This window comes from Magnolia sinica, chromosome 17 (genome assembly GCF_029962835.1).
Source record: "Magnolia sinica isolate HGM2019 chromosome 17, MsV1, whole genome shotgun sequence".
Classification (NCBI taxonomy): domain Eukaryota; kingdom Viridiplantae; phylum Streptophyta; class Magnoliopsida; order Magnoliales; family Magnoliaceae; genus Magnolia; species Magnolia sinica.
In genome coordinates this window covers 3,153,227-3,174,616 of record NC_080589.1, presented here as the reverse complement: position 1 = coordinate 3,174,616, position 21,390 = coordinate 3,153,227, and the positions used below count along the sequence as shown (strand labels likewise).

Genomic DNA, 21,390 nt, shown 5'->3' with positions numbered 1-21,390 from the left:
TTGGGCTAGGCAGCTATTGTAGCTGGGCTTGGCCATAAGCCTTTTAAGGTAAGCTTAGATATAAAAGCCGGAATAATATTAGTTTGAGCTAAAGCTACTGACAGCCCAGCCCAATCTGGCCCACGCCCATTTTCATATGTGTGTCTATGTGCGCGTGCACCATATGTGTGTGTCTACGTGTCTACACACACACACACATATATGGCTGTACATCGGCCACACATATATATGGCTGTACATTGAGCTGAGTCAAGTTGAGCTGGACCAAGCTCGGCTTGACTCGTCCATGTTGTACTTGAGTTTGAGCTTGAGCTCAACATTGAAGCTTGGCTTGTTTGCCAAAGCTTTCAAGTCAATCTCAAGTCGAGCTAGTGGTTTGAGTCGAGTCGAGCTTGTTCATATGCCAACCCAGCGCCTAACCAGACCCAAACCCGCACCCGACTCAACCCGGTGCCCAACCTGACCTGACCCAACTCAGCCCCCACCCCAACCCAAACCCCAACCCGACTCAATCCAGCGCAATCAGGTAGGATTTTTTAGTAAAAACTTCTAAATTTTAACTTAAAAAAAAAAAATCATATTATATATATAATATAATATTAAAATATATATATATATATATATATATATATATTATATATATAATATAATATTAAAATATATTACTCGAGCAGAGACGAGCTCGAGCTTTGATTCGAGTTCGAGTTAAAATGCACCATGGTCGAACTCGGCTCGAACTCAACTTGAGCTTTAAAAAACAAGCTTGACTCGACCCGAGTTGGCCTTTCAAGCCGAGTCATTCCAAGGCCAAGTCGGGTAAGCTTTTTGAGCTAGCTTGACTCGTGTTCAACCTTAGATATATACATATCAATATGTATATAGATATATACATATCAATGTGTAATGCTTATCTTGGAATAGGTTCTCAGACTCGTGAGCAATTTTCAAAAACTCATCTTACATTATAAGTCATTTCATGAAACCTTTATAGCCCAAAACTTAGCCAAATCCAAAAATCTAATAGACCATGGTAAAGTGAGAGAAAAATCAATGAAGTGAATGCCCACTCACTTTCCTATGGCCCACCAAATTACCGAATCAGGTTACTTTTGAACCTCAGGGATTTCATAAGGTGATTCATATTAGGAATTGTTAAGATTTTGTGCTCATATCATATGTCAAAAAGTGCTCATGAATTATCGTGATAACTGATTCTCCTTAGAGTGTGTGTGTGTGTGTTGTTGCAAACTGGTGAGCCTTCCTTCGATCTACCACCTGCACAAGAATGAAATAAAGGAGACCCTGGCTAGAGTCGGGGACCCTCCGATGCTAAAGTCAGTGATAGAACCGTATAGGAAGGGTTTTGAGAGGAGTTTTCTGTGTACCTTCTAGCTTGGAGATTCCCATTTTTATAGGAATATGAGGGTCCCATCGTGCAGGGATTCTTCTTCTGATATCTTGGAGATTTGATTTCAACCCGTTTTAGGTCTCCATCCGATCCCGAGATCCTCGGGATTGGGGATCCTTTTACGAGATTTTTGGGACAACGTTTTCATTCACGCCGTCTTTTCCTTGCTTAGCCCGATCCTGACCGACTCTAATAATGAGTTAGTCCAAGCCAGCTTTATGGATCAAGTTGCTCGCTATCTGTTAGGCGAGATGGAGCCGATCTATAATTGACATCCTCTCTTACTCCGATAGCCGACCTTATAATTGACCTTGTTGGATTGGTTTTATGGTCGGTCAAGTGGCTTCTAAGCTTCAGACCCTAATCAGCCTTTTAGATGTTGTTGCCTTATCTTCTGAGTCAACTTCATGCATCTTATGTACTTTGCATTTGGCTCGTGACTTTATAAGTCTCGGTCAGGGTTAACCCCGGCGATCTGAGCTAAGTCTCTCCTTGAGGCATTTAGTTCTTTTGCCTCGGTCAGGCTTATTGCCTCGGAATGCCGGGCCGTGTCAGTAGAGTTAGTCTATTCCATAACCGGGTCTTCGGACTTGTCATATTTTTTCCCAACAGTAAGCCTCCTTACTCCTTGAGTCAACTGTGTTAATGCTAAGGAGTAAAGAGTTTTGGGTCGGCTTGGACCGGAGACCGATATTATGATGGAGCATTTAATGTTCGCAGGAGTTGTGTGTCGTCCTAAATGTGTGTCAATTCGTTAATCGAGGCCGCACGCACGAGAAGTCGTCAGAGCACTTCTTCGGCTAATGAGCTTCAAACACGTAGCGGAGGCGGCATCTCCGTTAGTCGGCGTGCGCCATGTGTCGGGCGGGAGAGTCGAAACGATCGTCGATTCGATTCCTCCTTAAATGCCCTTGCCACGTGGCAGGGATATATAAGAATGAGCGAGACGCCCCTTTCTCATTTTCGCACGCGCCCTCTTTTCTTCTCATTTTCGTTTCCTCTTTCTTCCGCTTTCCACTGATTTCATCTTTCCTGATTTCCTCATTCACGTCCTCTCCACCATCTCCGGTGAGTTCTAACTCTCTCCCTCCCCTTCACTTTTTATTCTTATAACAATGTAAAGTTCTCAGAGCTCCCGGGAGGGAGCATCCGATGATGAGGGTGAAGTGAGACATTTCTGGAATGTCTCGGAATCGCCCTCGTTGCTGGCGGAGATGGTCATTGGTTTCAATAAAGCCTTTCAGTATTTGGAAAGGGCAACTGGGTCTTTAGCGGAGCGCCCTGCTTCGGTGGGTCCCTCTCGTGGAGAGACATCACTATCGACTGCCCTTGGCAAACCTAATCCTCCTGGGGAGGAGATCGAAGGGGCCAGTAGGTCGGTCTCTACACGGAGATTGACGAAGGTTGCTAAGTCGGCAACCGAGGGACGGGAGACAGGAGATGAGCAGAGGGGTCTGGTTCCCTCAATTTTAACCAAGGCGGATTTGGATAAGATCAGAGTCGGGTATTATGTCCCGAACTCGGTCATCCTTCACCTTTCCCTGCCGAGTGAGTTACCCGACTGTCCTCTGGCTGGGATGGTCGCAATCTTTCAAGTCGCCTTACAATGCGGCTTGCGTCTGCCCCTTGAAGGCATTGCTTAGGATTTGCTTTCTCGACTCTAGATATCGCCTAGGCAGATAGTCCCGAACGGGTGCAGGAACTTGTTCGGATGCTCGGTGTTGTGGGTTGAGACAAAGCAGCCCCCACTGACCATCAACGATTTTCTCCATTTGTATCAAGTACGGTCGAATCCGCAGAAGCCCGGCTGGTACTTTTTGTGTGCTTGGCGTACCAAGGGTGGGCCTTTGATAACCGACCCTCCTACCTCCAACAAGCACTGAAGAGACAGATGGTTCTGGGCGTGTGGCCGCTGGGAGATTGCCGAGCCAGAACTCATCGAACCTCACGTTCCTGGGGCGTTCTCCCAAGCAAGTGACTCGGCATGTACTTTTCCCTTTATCTCCTTACACTGTTATGTTTTTTAGTCTGACAGGATACGTTTTGCAGATATTCCCGAGTGAAGGCCGAAACTTAGAGTTGGCGCCTTAGCTCGGATCAAGGATCTGAAGGCATTGGATCCGGAGGAGCGGTCTTGGAAGACACTTCTCCAGTCGGAGCGTCTTCTTCTTGCGAGTTTAGATTCGGCCGTAATAAGTAACCTCTGGATGTCAGGTTACATTTTCTTCGAACTTTACTTGACTCGTCTTGCTTTTCCTAATGTAGAGATGGCTGAGGAAAGGCCTATTCTCCGTCCGGCTTCTAAGATGAAGGCTCCTCCACGGTCAGAGACTCGGTCTGAGACTCGCCCTCCAAAGAGACCGAAGACGATCTTGAAAGCTAAGGGGCAAGCCACTCCGGCCGTCCCGACCATGATCCCGACCGTAATAATCCCCGACTTGGATGAAGGGGCGGAAGTGGCTGACGCGGTCGCTCCCGAGCCTCAAGTGGCTCTTGAACCAGGACCCGTTGCAGAGCAAGTCCCGGAACAGAGGGAGGAGCAAAGGGGGGAAGCCTCAGGAGGGGAGACGACTCAACAGGAGGCGTTATTTTTCCAATGGGTTGTGTCGGATATGGTCCCTTGGGTGATCTCTCATGGGAGTGAAAAAGAATTTGCTGCCCTCTTCGACGCTCCCCAGAGGCGGACTCTCTCTCACGCCGCAAAGATTCTCCTTGAGGTAAGACTCAGAGTTTTCACTAGTCTTGTTGATCCCTTCGATTTTAATTTGACTTTACCTTTTTCTTTTACAGTTCGCTCCTTATCTGCTCAGGGCTAGCGTGGATATGGCCAAGGCTTAGAGTCGGACGGCGGAAGCTGAAGCAGCACAGAAATGGGCAGCGGAGGCGGAAGCACAACTTGAAGCTGTCATGGCTCAGATCGGCATAATGATCGGCAACTTAGGGCCCGACAAGAAGGCCGTCGAGGACGCTAAGGGCGAGTGTGCTTATGTGGCCTCGCTATTGAAAGAGGCCCAAGAGGAGAGTCGCCAAATTCGTTAGGCTCATGCCTCTTCAGAGGATAAGTTGGCTTGGGTCAAGGCTGAGACCAGGGCTGCCATTGAGCAAGCCAAAGAGGAGGCCAGGGACTAGGCCGTAAAGGCCTTTCTTGAATCCCGAGAGTATTTAGAGGAGTGGGATCGCTTGTATCAGGATGGTTAGACCAAGTATGTCGGACTGATGAATGAAGCTTTCCCCAACCTTGATCTCTTGAGATTTGATGAAGGTGCCTCTGGGTTCTAAAGTCCGGAGGCCAAGGCAGCCGGGTCTGCTGATGCTGTGGCTGGTATCGAGGTCGAGTCTGAGGCTGCTCCTGAGGCGGCGATAGAGGTCGCTCCGAGTGGCAGCAACAGCTGAGTCCGAGCTATCTCTTAAGTTAGCTCCTGATGAACTTGGAGCTGGTTTGGAGCCATTAAGCACTTCAAGCACACCAAGCTTCAAGCACTTCAGGCACACCAGGCGGGCTCGAGAGCATCTGCAACCGAGAGGGGACATAGCATATTGTGGCCAACTCTTTTTGCCTTTATCTTTGTGGTTCTATCAATATAATTGCAAAGTAGAAACTAACGTAATCTGATGTAAAATGCATACTGATAAATGAATATACTCGGTTTTCTTATTCATTTAACTCAGCTTACATATTTTTCATCATTTGCTTATCCGAATTGTTGCGAATGCTCAATGGCTGACCTAGGGATAATAGATGTTTAGATGCTCCGCATTCCAAGGATGGGGTAGCAATTGCCCGGTTAGGTCTTCCAAACGATATGTTCCGGGTCGGATGGTGCTCTAAACAACATAGGGTCCTTCCCAATTGGGTCCCAGTGTGCCCGCACCAACTTCCTTAGTGTTTAGGAACGTTTTTCGAAGGACCATGTCTCCCACTCGAAAGCGTCTAATCTTGACTTGGGTATTATAAAACCGAGCTACTTGGCGTTGCCGATCCATCATACATAGCCGAGATTTTTTCCTTTGTTCTTCCATGAGGTCGAGTTTGAGAGCTAGTAATTCTTCGTTGTCTTCTTCATTAAACGAGCTAACTCGGGCTGAAGTCAACCCGATCTTAATCGGGGTGACGGGTTTCGATTCATACGCAAGGGAGAAAGGGGTTTCTCCTATGGTTGTTCGAGCGATGGTTCGGTATGCCCACAATATTTTAGAAAGTTCTTCCGCCCATGCTCCTTTAGCTCGGTTAAGTTTGGTTCAGAGATGCCGTTTAATGATCTTGTTGACTGCCTCGACCTGTCCGTTCGTCTGAGGATGATGGGGGAAGAATAGACATTTCTGATCCTGAGATTGCCGCACATTTCTCGGTATTGTCTGTTGTCGAACTGTTTCCCATTATCAGTAACAATGGTTCGGGGTATCCCAAACGATGTTTTTTCATACAAAGTCTGTGATCTTCTGTTCAGTTATTCTGGCCAATGGCTCGACCTCGGCCCATTTTGTAAAGTAATCTACTGCAACAACGACGAACTTGGTCTAGCATTTCCCTAATGGGAGCGGTCCGATGATGTCGATTCCCCATTACGCAAAGGGCCAAGGACCAGTCATTGGAGTCAACTCCTCAGGGGGTTTTCTCAGAATGGCCGCGAATCGTTGACATTTGTTGCATTTTTACACGAGCTTATGAGCATCGTACTGGATAGTCGGCCAGTAATACCCTTGACGCAACACCTTATGCGCGAGTGATCGTGCTCCCGAGTGATTTCGGCAAATCCCTTCGTAGATCTCTCGCAGCACATTATCGACTTCATCGAGATTTAGGCATCGTAACAGAGGAGTGAAGAATCCTTTCTTATAAAATACTCCTTTAAGTATGGTGTAACGAGAAACTCGGATCTTCAATCGTCGGGCTTCAGCATGGTCCTCGGGCAACTTTCCACTGCCAAGGTATTGGACGATCGGATCGAGCCAAGTCAGTTGTACGGTCGAGCTAACCGTGTCGCCGATACTCAGTTTAACAACATACTCAATTGGAACGGATCTGGGTATGTCATCTTCGTTAGCAGAGGCAAGTTTTACCAGTAGATTGGCCTTAGCATTTTCTATTCGAGGGATCCGAGTCACAATATATAGTTGAAAACCATCGATCAATTCTTTAGCTTTTTTCATGTATGCTTTTAGTTGCTCTTTTCATGTTTGATACACACTGGTAACCTGATTGACAACCAACTGCGAGTCGCTGAATACGTTGAGATGAGTAACACCCAGACTGGATGCTAGTCGGAGGTTGAGCAACAAGGCTTTGTATTCTGTTGTATTATTCGAGGCTTGAAATCCAAGTCTCAAGGTATATTGCATGTAGGTTTGATCAGGAGTCTCCAAGACAACTCCTGCCCTGCTTACCTTAGAGTTGGATGATCCATCGACATATAACTTCCAGGGGATTGGGTCGGGTGATGTCTCGGGAGAAGCAGTTATCGATTATTCGGTTCCAAGCTCGGTTAATGAATCGGCTTGTGGTGTAAATTTAGCAATGAAGTCAGCCACAACTTGTCCTTTTATCATGATTCTCGACATGTATTGAATGTCAAATTCACTGAGTTCGATCGCCCACTTCATTAGTAGGCCGGAAGCTTCTGGTTTCTGAAAGATATGACGCAGTGGGAGGTCGGTCATGACGACGATAGTGTGAGCTTGAAAATATGATTGAAGTCATCGCGAGGAGATGACTAAGACTAGGGCCACCTTCTTCAGAGGAGGGTATCTTATTTTTGCAGGCAACAATGTTTTGTGGACGTAATACATCGGCAATTGTCTTCCTTCATGCTCACGTATCAAAGCCGAGATTATGGCTGTGTCGGAAACCGCTAGGTACAATAGCAAAGCTTCCCCAGGCTCAGGTTTCAATAAGACAGGTGGAGATCCAAGGTATGACTTCAACTACTGGAACGCTGCTTCACACTCTTCTGTCCACTCTACCGTTTGCCAACCCTTAAGTTGTTTGAAGAACGGGAGGCACTTATCGGTAACTCGGGAGAGGAAGCGGTTGAGTGTGGCTACTCGTCCAGTCAACCTTTGTATATCCTTGATCATTTTTAGGGATTCCATGTCAAGTAATGCTTTGATCTTCTCTAGGTTTGCCTCGATTCCTCGCTGGCTGACTAGAAATCTGAGAAATTTACCCAAGTCGACCCCAAAGGCACATTTGCTCGGGTTTAACTTCATCTGGTATTTGTGAAGAATAAGAAACATCTCTTCTAGGTCGGCAATATGATCAGCCGCATGTATACTTTTGACGAGCATGTCATCAATGTATACTTCCATGGTTCGTCCGATCTGTCAAGCGAACATTTTATTTACCAACTGTTGGTATGTCGCTCCTGCATTCTTTAAACCAAATGGCATCACACGGTAACAGTAAAGTCCTTTGTCGGTGACAAAGGTAGTCTTAGATTTATCTGATTAATGAATTATAATTTGATTGTACCCAAAATAAGTATCCATAAAACTAAGAAGTTTGTGTCCTGCCGTACTATCTACCAGCTAATCGATCCTTGGAAGAGGGAAGCTATCCTTTGGGCAGGCTTTGTTTAGGTCGGTATAGTCAATACAGACTCACCACTTCCCATTAGCTTTCTTAACGAGTACGACATTAGCTGTCCATTCTGGATAGTAGATCTCCTCGATGAATTTAGCCTTGAGGAGCTTGCTGACCTCTTCTTCAATGACGGCGTACCTTTCAGGGCCGAGCAAACGTCGTTTTTATCGGATCGGTCGGTAGGTCAGATCGATGTTGAGTCGGTGAGTCATTACTAAGGGATCGATCCCTGGCATATCTTCATGATTTCATGCAAATACATCAGTGTATCGTCGGAGTAGTGATATCAGCTTGTCTTTCAGAGGCGAATTTTGGACTCATCTTTTCTGAACAAGGGTATTGGAATAAAATCTTCTACCAGTTGACCTGCTCGTATGTCTTGGCCCGAGGGTCCAACGATTCAATCATGGTTACCTCGGCTGGAACTTTCACAGTTATTGCGTAGCAGCGCCGTGAATCCTTTTGATCGCCCTTTATGACTTCTACTCCCGACTCAGTCGGAAATTTCATGGAGAGATGGTACGTTGATATCATAGCTTAAAGAAGGCTCAGAGATGGTCGACCGAGTATAGCGTTGTAGACTGATGGTTGGTCGACTATCAAGAAGTCGACCATTACTGTCACCTGTGCGGAGAGTTACCAACTGTAAGTGGTAATGAGATGACTCCTTCGAGGAGTGTTCGTCCCCCAAAGAAACCAATTAAGGGGGTCTGAACCAGCTTTAATGCTGATTGCTCGACACCCATTTTATCAAACGCCTGAGTGAATAATACATCGACAGACGACCCTGTATCAACGAGAATGCGAAATACCTTACGGTTCGCTATAGTGAGGGTGATGACCAATGCATCGTCATGCGGATGATAGATACCCCGAGCGTCTTCATCAGTGAACGATATGCAGTATTTCTCACTTTTCTTTTCTTTCGAAGGTCGAGCTAGTATTAGGATTTCAGACTCGGGCCAACTGATGCTCCTGACGTGATTTTTTTAGCATTGTTTGAATCGCCTCTGCCTCGAGGACCACCGACAATGGTTCAAATTTCCTCCGTGGGTCGGTTATCACCCCGGCATTCTTCTGTTGTCTCGGTTCTCTCAACATGCTCTCTGAGACAGCCTTCTCGGATGAGTCGCTTGATTTCTTCTTTCAAGTGATAGCAATCACTCATATTGTGCCCATAATCACGATGGTAATGACAGTACTTATTTTTGTTCCGTCGGTTCGGATTGCTTCGGAGTCGATCTGGTCAATTGACGAATCCTTCACCCTTAATCTCCATTAAAACCTGCTCTTGCGGTTTGTTGAGCGGGGTATACGTCGAAAACTTGCGGTCTGGCTGTTTACCCAATTTACGATCATCACGTGCTCGGTCATCTTTACATTTCTTTTCACTGGTCGAGTCAACTTCTTTCTTTGCTGACTCTTTGACCGTGGCTTTCACGTTTTGGGCGGCTTCACTCTTGATCTGGGTTTCCTTGGCATTCGCGTACTTATCTGACCGGGCCATGAACTCAGCCAGAGTAGTAGGCGGGTTCTTGTCAAAGGATGCCAAAAATGGTTTGTCTCTGATGTCTTGCATAAGCGAGTTGAGTGCTGTCTCATTTGAATATTTCTGAACCTGGAGAGACTCGAAGTTAAAACACTTAATGTAATCTTTCAGCAACTCTCCCTCTTTTTGCACTATGTTGTTTAGGTGTGCAGGCGACTTCAGCTTTTTCTTCCCACCAATGAAATTAGTGAGGAAGGCATCACTGAGCTCCGTGAACGAGCTAATGGACTTTGGTTTCAACTGCTTAAACCGAAGTCGAGCTACGTCGACTAAAGTGAGGGAGAAAGCTCGACACATTACGGCATCTGAGGCATCGTGCAACTCCATATACGTCCAAAAGGATTCGATGTGCTCGGTAGGATCGGTCTTGCCAGTGAAGGTCGTAATCTGTGGAAGACGGAACCGTTCCGACAACTGAGCTTGCATTATCTCCTTTATGAACGAAGATGGTTTTGTCTCGGGCCTCGTTGGATGTGCGTCGTGACCTTGCTTCATGTTAGCGATATCTTCTCGCACTTCCCTCCTGAAGTCCCGGAGGTCAGCTTTCCAGGGTTCATCACTATCGACCATACCCTCAATCGGAGGCCCCACTGCGACGGTCATGGAATGTGCGGGCGTAGGCTCGGCCGGACCCTGGTGCTGACTCGGCTGAGGGACAGATCGTAGAGCGGTAGTCTGAGGGTCGGCGAATTGTTGCAAAGCAATCGCTCGGCCACTATCACATTGGGGCGGAACTTGCTGGCAATAGATCTGCTCCAGCATCTGCTTCATATAGTTCAGATTGGTCCTGAGCTCTTAGACTTCCTTATTTAGCTGGCCGTTTCCTCGGTTCCGTTGGTTTTGCCTGGTTGAAACAGAGGATGCTGGACAGGAGGCAGGGCCTTGTCCGTTGTCGGGTTGGTTCTGAGCCCCTTGGGCCCAGTTCGTACCCAACGGACTTTCAAGCGTTGGTGGTCCAGTAACGACCTCAGTAGGCTCGTTTTGAGCAGTTTTTCTAGTCCTTGTCATTGGAATTCGCTTGAAGCTATTGGATAGACCTGAAAAGGGACTTTTCGTATCGTTTCCCATAGACAACGCTAATCTATTGATGCAAAAAATTGGTGAGCCTTCCTTCGATCTACCACCTACACAAGAATGAAACAAAGGAGACCCTGGCTAGAGTCGGGGACCCTTCGATGCTAAAGTCAGTGATGGAACTGTATATGAAGGGTTTTGAGAAGAGTTTTCTGCGTACCTTTCAACTTGGAGATTCCTGTTTTTATAGGAATGGGAGGGTCCCATTGTGCAGGGATTCTTATCTAATATCTCGGAGATCTGATTTCAATCCGTTGTTGGTCTCCATCCTATCCCGAGATCCTCAGGATCGGGGATCCTTTTTCGAGATTTTCGAGACAGCATTTTCATTCACGCCATCTTTTCCTTGATAGGCCCGGTCTTGACCGACTCTAATAATGAGTTAGTCTGGGCCAGCTTTATGGATCAAGTTGCTCGCCATCTGTCGGACGAGATGGAACTGATCTGTAATCGACATCCTCTCTTACTCCGATAGCCGACCTTATAACCGACCTAATTAGGTCGGTTTTATGGTCGATCAGGTGGCTTTTGAGCTTCAGGCCTTAATTGGCCTTTTAGATGTTGATGTCTCGTCTTTCGAGTCAACTTCATGCATCTTATGTACTTTGCCTTTGGCTCGTGACTGTATAAGTCTTAGTCGGGGTTTATTCCCTGCAATCCGAGCTAAGTCTCTCCTTGAGGCATTTAGTTTTTTTGCCTCGGTTAAGCTTATTGCCTCGGAATCCCGGGCCATGTCAGTAGAATTAGTTCATTCCATAACCAGGTCTCCGGACTTGTCATATTTTTCTCCAACAATATATATATATATATATATATATATATATATATATATATATATATATATATATATATATATATATATATATATATATAGAAAGAAAGAAAAGAAAGAAAGAAAGAGAGAGAGAGGAATGCTTACTGCGCACCTTGTTATGTATGTGAGCACTTTTGCACATGTGTCGTAGGCATGGAATCTAAATGGTCCATGTGATGCGGCACTCCTTGAAACTTTATGAGCCCAATTTCTAGTCTAATCCAAAACTCTAATGAGTCATATCAAAGGGAAATGCAAATCAATGGAGGAAATTGTTTCCTTTTACCGTGGCCTACCGAAGTTTTGTATCGAGCTGAAAGTTGGGCTCGTGAGTTATGCTGAATCTCACTAACATTAGTCGACACCTTCAGCATCTTTTGTGTCAGACTTGGCCTGAATCTCACTCACAGTAGTCAACACCTTCACCATCTTCTCTGATGTGTCATACACTTCAGGCCCATCAGTTCCAAATCATTAAAAAGAAATGAAAAACTAATTCCCTACTTATCCAAAATTTCTTTAAAATTGTATTTTTATTTTGTTATATTTTGCCCATAGCCAATTAGTTGTAGCCCTGCCTCACCCAAAACGGTGTACTCCTCACCACATGCCCATGTTGATGCATGTATAATGCATCCATGCTGGCCATTCATTTTTCCATATCATTTTAGTGCACAAACCCAAAAATGAAGCAGTCCAAATCTCAGGTGGACCATGATATAAGAACAGTAGTGATTGAACACCCCACCATTGAAAACTTCCTAGGGCCCACCTTAATGTTTATTTTCCATTGAAACTGTTGATAAGGTCGCACAATATCTTGGATGAAAATAAAAAATAAAATATATTACCATGATCCAAAACTTTTATAGCCCACAAAATTTTTTTAATGGTCAATCCCTGCTTATCCTGTGGTAGTCCACCTGAGATTTTGATCTGTTTCATGTTTCGGTTCATGCATTAAAATGATCTGAAAAAACAGATGGACAGCACCATATATAGAATAACATCAAGGTGGGCCCCACGGTAAAGGCCCTCAACTAAGTCGACTTAGTAAACTTTGTAGGGCCACCGTGATTTATATATTTTATCCACTCCGTCCATCCTTTTAACAGATAAATTTAAGAATTGAGTCAAAAACATGAAGCATATCAAAAGCTAAAGTAGATCACACAACGAGAAAGAATGTGCATTGAATGTTTATGTTAAAAAATTATTGGGGCCACATAAGTTTTGGATCAAGCAAATATTTGTGTTTTCCCTTCATCCATATATGTGTGATTCTACTGATTACAAATAAACATCATTCTGAGCCCTAGGAAGGTTTTGGCGGTGGAAATCAGTATTCCCATTGTTTCCATAGTTTTGTATGGTATGGTCCACTTGAGCTTTGGAGATGCTTCAAGTTTGGGCTCAGCCCCTAAAATGAGCTGGAAAAATGGGTTGAAGATGACCAGTCATGGGTTTAAGACTATTCCCAATCGCGTCCGACTCGGATGAGTCGACTCGGACTCGGAAGGAGTCAACCCAGCTTGACACCATGAGTCACCCCAACTGTGGTGAGTCGTGGCTCAACTCGAGGCTGAACAGTCGATCCGAGTCACTGAGTCTTTTAACCATGGGATCAGCGGCATCAGCCTATCAAATCCAACTGAGTCGAAGCTGACTCGGATGAGTCGGTCAATTCACTTGCAACAGCGCAGGCACTTAAACAGAAGGATGTGATATGTTTGGAATGAGAGGCTGTGGATATAAACGAAGTGGGCCTTGTCTTATCCTTATTATGGGGGAGAGAGAGAGAGAGAGAGAGAGAGCTATCCTAACTACCTTTTTACAAGTGGCCCAAGGTCTTCAATTCATCTCAACCAACCAAATTTCAAAATCCTCAAAACACCAACAATAGTAGTAATACGGAAGAACACAAGGAAAAGGAAAAGAAGAAGAATAAAGAGAGAATGGCAAGGTTGGTGGTGGTGCAGCAAAGACACCCTTTCACTCACCACCCTTCTCTTTCTTCACCCTTTTCTCTCCTCCCTTCTTCTCTCTCTGACTTCAATGGCATTAGATTAAGCAACCCAATTCAGGTAAGACTCCTTCAGTGAAATTATACAATGCTTAGATGAACACCCCACCTTTTGTGTATGTGTGTGTGTGTATTTTAGAGTAATCCAATCAAAACTTGTGTTTTTTTTTTTGTATGATCTTTGGTGGGATTTGTTGCATTTTCATAAGCTGATTTTTCTGCTACTAATACAAGGAAGTTCCATCAAATTCCTCATTGCTTTAGCACGATACTGTATTTTTTACATTAATCCAATGAAAAGTTGTGTTTTTCTATATAATCCTCTGTGGGTATCTATATTTTCATATGTTGATTCTTTTCTACTAATATAAGGAAAATCCCATCAAAATTCTCAATGCTATAGCAAGATATTGTATATTTTAGAGCAATCCAATGAAAACTTGTGTTTTTAGATATATAATCTTTTGTGGGTATTTGTTATATTTCCATATGTTGATGTTGTGCTAATAAGAGAAGCTCCATCAAATCCTAATTGCTTCAGCAAGAATTGTATCTTTCAGATTAATCCAATGAAAAGTTGTTCTTCAATGTATATTCTTTTGTGGGTATCTGTTACATTTTCATATGTTGATGTTTTGCTATTAACAAGAGGAAAATTCCATCAAATTTCTCAATGCTGTTGCAAGATATTTGTATATTTTTCCAATGGAAAGTTATGTTTTGGATAATATTGTGTCGGTATTTGCAGGTTTTTTCATATGTTTATGTTTATAAGTTCCATGACACTCATCTCTATTTTGATTCTGTGGGGCATTTTTTCATAAATATAAAGGGCTTTTTCCCACGAAAATCCAATATGAGCATATCAGTGATTACTAGCTCCTATGATTAGAATACAAATCAATTCACAAGTCCTGCTGTTGTCTGCTACATTCAAATGGATCTTTGGACCTCCTGATGATGTCCATAAATGACTTTTTGTAAGATATGAACATTACCATATCTGTATTTGAAATCAATATCCAAAATAGGGATGCTGAAACAAGGAACGACAGCCAATACGATAGAATGGATTCCAATGAAATTAAGTGGATTCTCTGGTGATCTTTATACTGGAGTTTCAACATATATGGGCAATAGTGGAATTTTAATGCTAAAATGTTAATGTCTCAATCTCTGCAGTGTTTCTAGCATCTTGTTTGTCTTTGGATGCACACACCTTTTTTTTCTACTTTTGGAGCTCGAGTAGCACGAGAAAACAGACAATTCCATCACCAAAAGTAGAAAGATGGGTGCGTGAATCAAAAAGTGGGGGGTGCAAGTAGTGGGTCCCTTTCTTTAATTTGTAATATCATTTTGTTTTATTTTTTCTTACTTCATTCTCTTGTACTTCTTGTAGAATAGAAGGAAGGTATGGCATTCAAAAGGGGCATTGCAGGTCACAGCATCAAGTGCCAAAAAGATTCTAATCATGGGGGGCACCAGATTTATTGGTGTGTTTCTATCAAGGCTACTTGTCAAAGAGGGCCATCAGGTGGGCCTTGGTCTCTTGTTCTCACTCACTCTATTTACTAGAATTTGAGGATATTTATGTCATTTCCCAAAAGAAGATAAGAGAGATCAAGTGCTTTTTTTTTAATTTTTTTTAATTTTTTTATTATATATATATATATATTTATTTATTTTATACACCCAGATCCATAGCTCAAGTGGTAGACTGAGTGAAAGATACCTTGTTTCAACACTGAGGTCTTGGTATTGATTCCCTAGTGGGGGTGGCTAGCAGTGATGTGTGAACTGACAGTGGATGTACTAACAAGCTAACAGAAAAAAAGTGCTGCTTTTTTTTTTTGGGTGCATGATTCTTGATGATTAGAAAAATAAAGCAAGATTATTATTTGTAATTTGGAAGAAAATCATGAATGAAATTTTTGGTGGGCAGGTGACCTTGTTTACAAGAGGAAAAGCACCCATCACTCAGCAACTTCCAGGAGAATCAGACCAAGAATACTCTGAATTCTCTTCCAAGGTGAAGAAAATCTGTTGTTTTCCTTCTTTTCTTGTTTATTTGAATGATGATGATGGCGGCGGCAATGGTAATTCAATTAATGGTTAGGGGCAGTTTGGAAATGATATAAGAAGTTACCAACATCCAAGAGAATGATATGATATGTTACCTTCCATCAAGGCCGTTGATTGGGCTCACCTACAAGATGTCAGCATGATTTGGACTGTTCATGAGGTGGGCTACACCGTAACTTGGGAAAGGACAATCCATTCTGTCCAATTTGAGGATTCTTGCATGCTGAATCCAAATAATTGATCTTATATTCTCTGACCATCCATTCACCAGCCACTGGTTAAATGGTTGTGATCAAGGTGTTCTGTAATGGTAACGGTGGCCGTAACGGCCACCACCATTACCTTTACGATACGGGGCATAACGGCTGTTACGGCCCCGTAACGGCCGTTACGGTCTCTCTTTTATATTTCTTTATTTATTGAAAAAACCCTCGAAAAACCTATATCTGCCCCGTAATGTTGATTAAAAAGTATGAAAAACCTGTATATATCCCGTAATAGACCATTACGGGGCTATTATGGTCTTTATAGGGGATGTAATGTGCTGTTGACGGCAATTACATGTTATTTTTTTCCATAACGGTTGTTATGGCCGTCACGACCCCGTAACGTGTAACGGTTGCTACCTTTACCTTTACGTACGTAACGGCCTTTACGGCACACCATGGTTGTGATTGTCCAATCAGAGCAGCTCTTGGCAATGTTCAATCCAATTTGTGGGGTGCTGGGCAAACAGTCTGGATTGCGCTGGCCCACTTTTGATTGGACTTGCTACTTCCAATTTTCTAGGCCTGCTCCTTCAATCGCGTCTGGTTGTCTGATGAAAACATTCTATTATGATTTGTATAGGTCTTGCATTTGAAAGGAGACAGGAAGGACTTTGAATTTGTGAAATCTGCCCTTTCAGCTCAAGGCTTTGATGTCGTCTACGACATAAATGGTACAATTTGATTAATTCAATGGACCCTTCTTATGATGCACATGGTGCTTAGTATATTTCCCTTCTGCCATTCTTTCAGGACGAGAGGCGGTCGAGGTAGAACCTATAATAGATGCCTTGCCAAAGCTAGAGCAGTAAGTTAATATCATAACAATTTCTTGATCTAGCTAAGTTTGGTCCAAATCTTATGGGTGCGTTTGGATGCATTATTGAAATGAGTTGCAATTACTAGTCTAGTAAGGTGAAAAAAAACCAAATTGTGTTCTTCTTAGTGTTCATATCAAGAGATTGGGCTCCAAATTGCAATTGCATTACTTTCAAGTTGGACTTAATAAAAAAAGTAACCACAATTTCAAGGCCTCCTCCAACATCATTAATCTTTGTAATTTCTTGATTAAACTGAATGACTGCAATTCAGTTCACTTCGTGCATCCAAACACGGCAAATGTCTATACTCAGTAATTCAATTTCGTTGAACTAATGCTCAAAAAGATTTTTGTATCAGGTACATATATTGTTCATCAGCTGGAGTGTATCTCAAGTCTGATCTGCTACCGCATTTTGAGGTGAGTCTGTGAGTGCATGTTTCCATTTCATTTGTGTTGGTTTCATTTTGTCGAGAGGTTTAAAACAAAAATTACACACTAGCATTCCTATTGTTTTAGGGAAACCTGGGGGAATCATGAGTATTTTAACACCTGTGAGAATGACTAGTAGGAAAGACTCATATTTTTCTTCTCTGCTTCATTTCTTATGATTTTTTTTTTTCTTTGATTATAGATTGATGCAGTTGACCCAAAGAGCAGGCACAAAGGGAAGCTTGAAACTGAGAGCATGTTGGAATCGAAGGGTGTGAATTGGACTTCGATAAGGCCGGTCTACATCTATGGGCCCTTGAATTACAACCCTGTAGAGGAGTGGTTCTTCCACCGTTTGAAAGCGGGCCGCCCAATTCCCATCCCCAACTCTGGAGTTCAAATAACTCAACTTGGCCATGTTAAGGTTAGTAACAATGTCCCAAATAATGTTATTTATGCATACCAAACATCATACAATATGTATTAAAATGCTATTGATGTATGAAAAAGTCAAGGACAATCACATGGGCAGCTAGGATTGAAAGAAATCGGGCTAGAAGGTTCAGTCCAAGGATCTAGTGCACATTATAGCCTCCGATAGCCATAACTTTGTGATTGGTTATCCATTCTGTATGTGTAATATGTCATTGGAAGGCTATCAAGGATCTCTACATGCTGGCCATTGCCATTGGCCCCTAAACGGTTTTCCAAAATAAGGTCATTTTAGGGTTATTTTTTTGAGTATTAAGTTAAAATTTACTGTTTTTAGTAAGTTACAGTTTTTACCACAAGGGTATTTTCCCTTTTTAGAGTCCCGAAATAGCTTAAATTCCTTGTTTTGGTCATGGGAAAGAGTTTTAGCTGGTTTAGAACTTGTTTACTATTTTTTATAATTTACTATTTCGTGAAAGTTCACTATTTGGGGAAAGTTTAGAATTTAGGGTTCAGGGCTTATAGAAGTCATATGAGAGGGTTTTGTAAACAGACTTTCATCAATAATCTCTCTCTCTCTCTCTCTCTCTCTCTCTCTCTCTCTCTCTCTCTCTCTCTCTCTCTCTCTCTCTCTCTCTCTCTTTTATAAGTGATTTATCTCTCGCCTATGGATTCAAGGGCTATTCTAGAGAAGAAGATGCTGATCTCCTTTTTAACCACATACCCGCTATGCTAGTTATCATATGATGCATCCACCTATGTGCACTTAATTATATATAAAAGAATATGAGTCAAATAATTAGTAATCAGACCATTCAGAAGTACCACCAAAGCAGACTGTTTCCACAGTTAGAGCGTAATATGTTTGCTTTGCATTCGAGGCATCTCAGAAAATAGAAAGTACTTTAGCCATTTATCTTGGTTCATAATGTAACAGATGCACACATGTGTTTATGTGGTCTTGCCACACCAAGACCACAAGATCTACACTTAATGCATACCAGCAACATTTTTTTAACGACAAGAAGCACCAAGAACACCTTCAACTCACTACAATACCAAAGGCAATAAAAACATCGCATTTGGTGACTTTCATGGGCCACCGGGTTTTTCAGGACTACATAAGTACACTCACACACACACACACAAGATCTACACTTATTTCCCACTTGTTACAACCCAAATCTCAATTCATCCATTTTGTCCAAATTGAGATTTGGGGCAGAGCACTGATAGCTATAGATGGATTCTTTCCATGTATAGATGATCCTAGATAGGTATAAGTGCTATTATCCATGTATATCCATTACTTTCCTTGTATATCATCTTTCATGTGTATCGATTACTTTCCTTGTATGCACATTGAACTCCTCTATTTAAACCCTATTTGGGGTAAAGCAATACATATGAAAACCTGGGAAATTCTTCAAATCTTCTCAAGTTATCAAGCACATCCCATCCAAAGCTAGAATTGGGTTTCTAAGAGATCCCTTCAAGAAAAATTAGTTCTTGTTTTAGAACTTTTCTAATAATGAAATACATTTCAGGATTTGGCAAGGGCATTTATTCAAGTCCTTTGTAATGAGAAGGCAAGCAAGCAAGTCTACAACATCTCTGGATCTAAGTATGTCACCTTTGATGGATTAGCAAAGGCATGTGCGAAGGTAATTCCTACAGGAATCCTGAAGAACGGTTCTCAAAATTCTGTCCTATGAATAAAAGCACCCATGATTTGTAATTTCTTGATTTATTTTTCTTTTAGGCTGCTGGATTTCCCGAACCGGAGATTATTCACTATAATCCCAAGGAGTATGATTTTGGTAAAAAGAAGGCATTTCCATTCCGTGATCAGGTATGTACCCATGCACTAGCTTAGTTGCACAAACCTTCTAATAAGGCTATTAATGGGTTGGGTTCCTATAGCAATTGAACCCAGGCTAATCAGTTTCGGGTCTGCATCTTTTTCTTGAAGACCCAAACACAGATCCGATCGAGTGTGGGTACCCATCAGGTACCCATTGGATATTTAAATCTAGGTTTCTAGTTGGTTTGGATCAAATAAGAGCATTCACATGGTCAGGCTCTCTTGATGGATGGCTTTAGACCATACATACATGTGTCCTGATGTGTAAATGGGCTCCCTTCCATACCCTATGGCTCGGGAAACCTTATTCCATTGCTACAATAAACAATATATATATTTAATATATATAGTATCATTATTAGAACTAACCAGACCTGACTTGACCTTACCAACCCGATTTTCTAAGGTTCCTAGTTGATGTAACCGACCTGAACTTGATTAGACCCAATTTTAACCAGTCCTGAAAAGCCGAGATCCGAACCCAACCTGATCACTTGATGGATCCAAAAAGTTGGACTGGACCTGTTAAAATTGGGTTGGGTCCATCGGGTAGCCATCGACAACCTCCCTTCTATTCAGGTGCGGCTTCTACTTCAGATAATGCTCCAGATGCGCACTGCTTATGCGGACATGTTCCGGCTCCCACACTAGAATTTCCTGTCACTTCCTTCGAGCTTCATGCAACCAAATGCACTAACATTCAATAAAAAGAAAAAGAAAAGAAATTGGTGTGAAGTTATCATAATTTCTTAAAAAGATTTGGTGCCTACACTAACCATGATTGATAATGCACCCCTTTATTCTCTGTAATACAAAGGTACAACTTTATACTGTTGTATTGCCAAAAGTATAGAAGTTGGGTTGTGCTATCAATTTGGTGGGTGTAACCTGCCTTCTTCTCTTAAAATGTGAAATGCATTCATTAATTTCAACTTGATTTTGTTTTTACTAACTTTCATTAGTTTTCATCAATATGGCAAATTGGAAAACAAATCTCTATTTTTCATGAAACATCTATACACTGTATGACAAGATTCTGAGCCAAGTAACTAGCATTGTCAATGTGACTCAATCTTGAGTTGACGAGACTCGTCCAGCCAAGATGCTGATTGGGTCGACTCGACGTAACTCAAGCTGACTCAGTTGGATTGATGGGTTAATACAATCTATAAAAAATGATAAGCCAGTTTTGAACTCTCTTCTGATAAAGCATTTGCTTAATTTTGCAATTTATATTCTTTAATATTTATAACTATTTTAAATATTTATACCTTATTTTACCAAATTGAGTCAAGTGAAGACTCATTCGAGTCTTTGAGTCAATGAGATAAGTTGAGTTTTTGAACTATGAGGCTGATAAGATGTGCCAGCATCAACCCAACCCCTTGTATGCATTAACACATTTTCTTTCCCCAATGAAATGCAGCATTTTTTCGCATCGATCGACAAAGCTAAGAGCGAGCTGGGGTGGACACCCGAATTCGATCTGGTCAGCGGTCTTGCGGACTCCTACAACCTGGACTTTGGCAGGGGAACGTACAGGAAGGAGGCAGACTTCACCACAGATGACATGATCCTCAACAAGAATCTTGTTCTCCAGAACTAGATCCCTTTGTTTCTGATCTTTTTTTCTTTTAAGATCTCTTCCCATGCGTAGGACCAGACATCCGATGGGTGGGCCACAGGAAGCCCATTGAAAGGCCATGATGTAACTAATTGGGCTGCTTGGGGACATTGGCTAACCAGCCTTGAGATTGTAAGAGAGGATATCAAATTGAATATAATCCGTGAAATTTGTAAAGTTAATGTTTGCATGAGCATTTTCAAAAAACAAATTCGTTAGCATAGGTGGGCCCACCTTACATTAAGCTAAGCTAGGGGTGCACATGGAACCAGTGGAACCAGTAAACCGGACCGGAACCGACTAAACTGTATGGTTCGGTCTAGTTCTAAAGTGCATCGATTCCGGTTTTGGTTCCGGTTCCGGTTCCAAAAATCAAAGAATTGATTAGTTCGGTTCAGTTCTCAGTTTGGGGGTATGTAGAA

At 42.6% G+C, this 21,390-nt stretch overlaps 2 protein-coding genes across 2 annotated transcripts; one reads left to right on the top strand and one right to left on the bottom strand.

The window, feature by feature from the left end:
• Positions 1–9,234: 9,234 nt before the first annotated feature.
• LOC131231746 (uncharacterized) lies at positions 9,235–10,308 on the bottom strand. The gene has a single exon (XM_058228046.1). It carries the CDS (start codon positions 10,306–10,308, stop codon positions 9,235–9,237), a length of 1,074 nt encoding a protein of 357 aa, XP_058084029.1.
• A 2,958-nt stretch (positions 10,309–13,266) lies between these two features.
• On the top strand, positions 13,267–21,150 carry LOC131231167 (chloroplast stem-loop binding protein of 41 kDa b, chloroplastic). Its single transcript, XM_058227274.1, has 10 exons — positions 13,267–13,509; positions 14,848–14,982; positions 15,391–15,477; positions 16,380–16,470; positions 16,550–16,604; positions 16,976–17,036; positions 17,251–17,472; positions 19,028–19,144; positions 19,243–19,332; positions 20,771–21,150. Exons 1-10 carry the CDS (start codon positions 13,381–13,383, stop codon positions 20,948–20,950), a joined length of 1,167 nt encoding a protein of 388 aa, XP_058083257.1. The 5' UTR covers positions 13,267–13,380; the 3' UTR covers positions 20,951–21,150.
• The last annotated feature ends 240 nt before the right edge of the window (positions 21,151–21,390 follow it).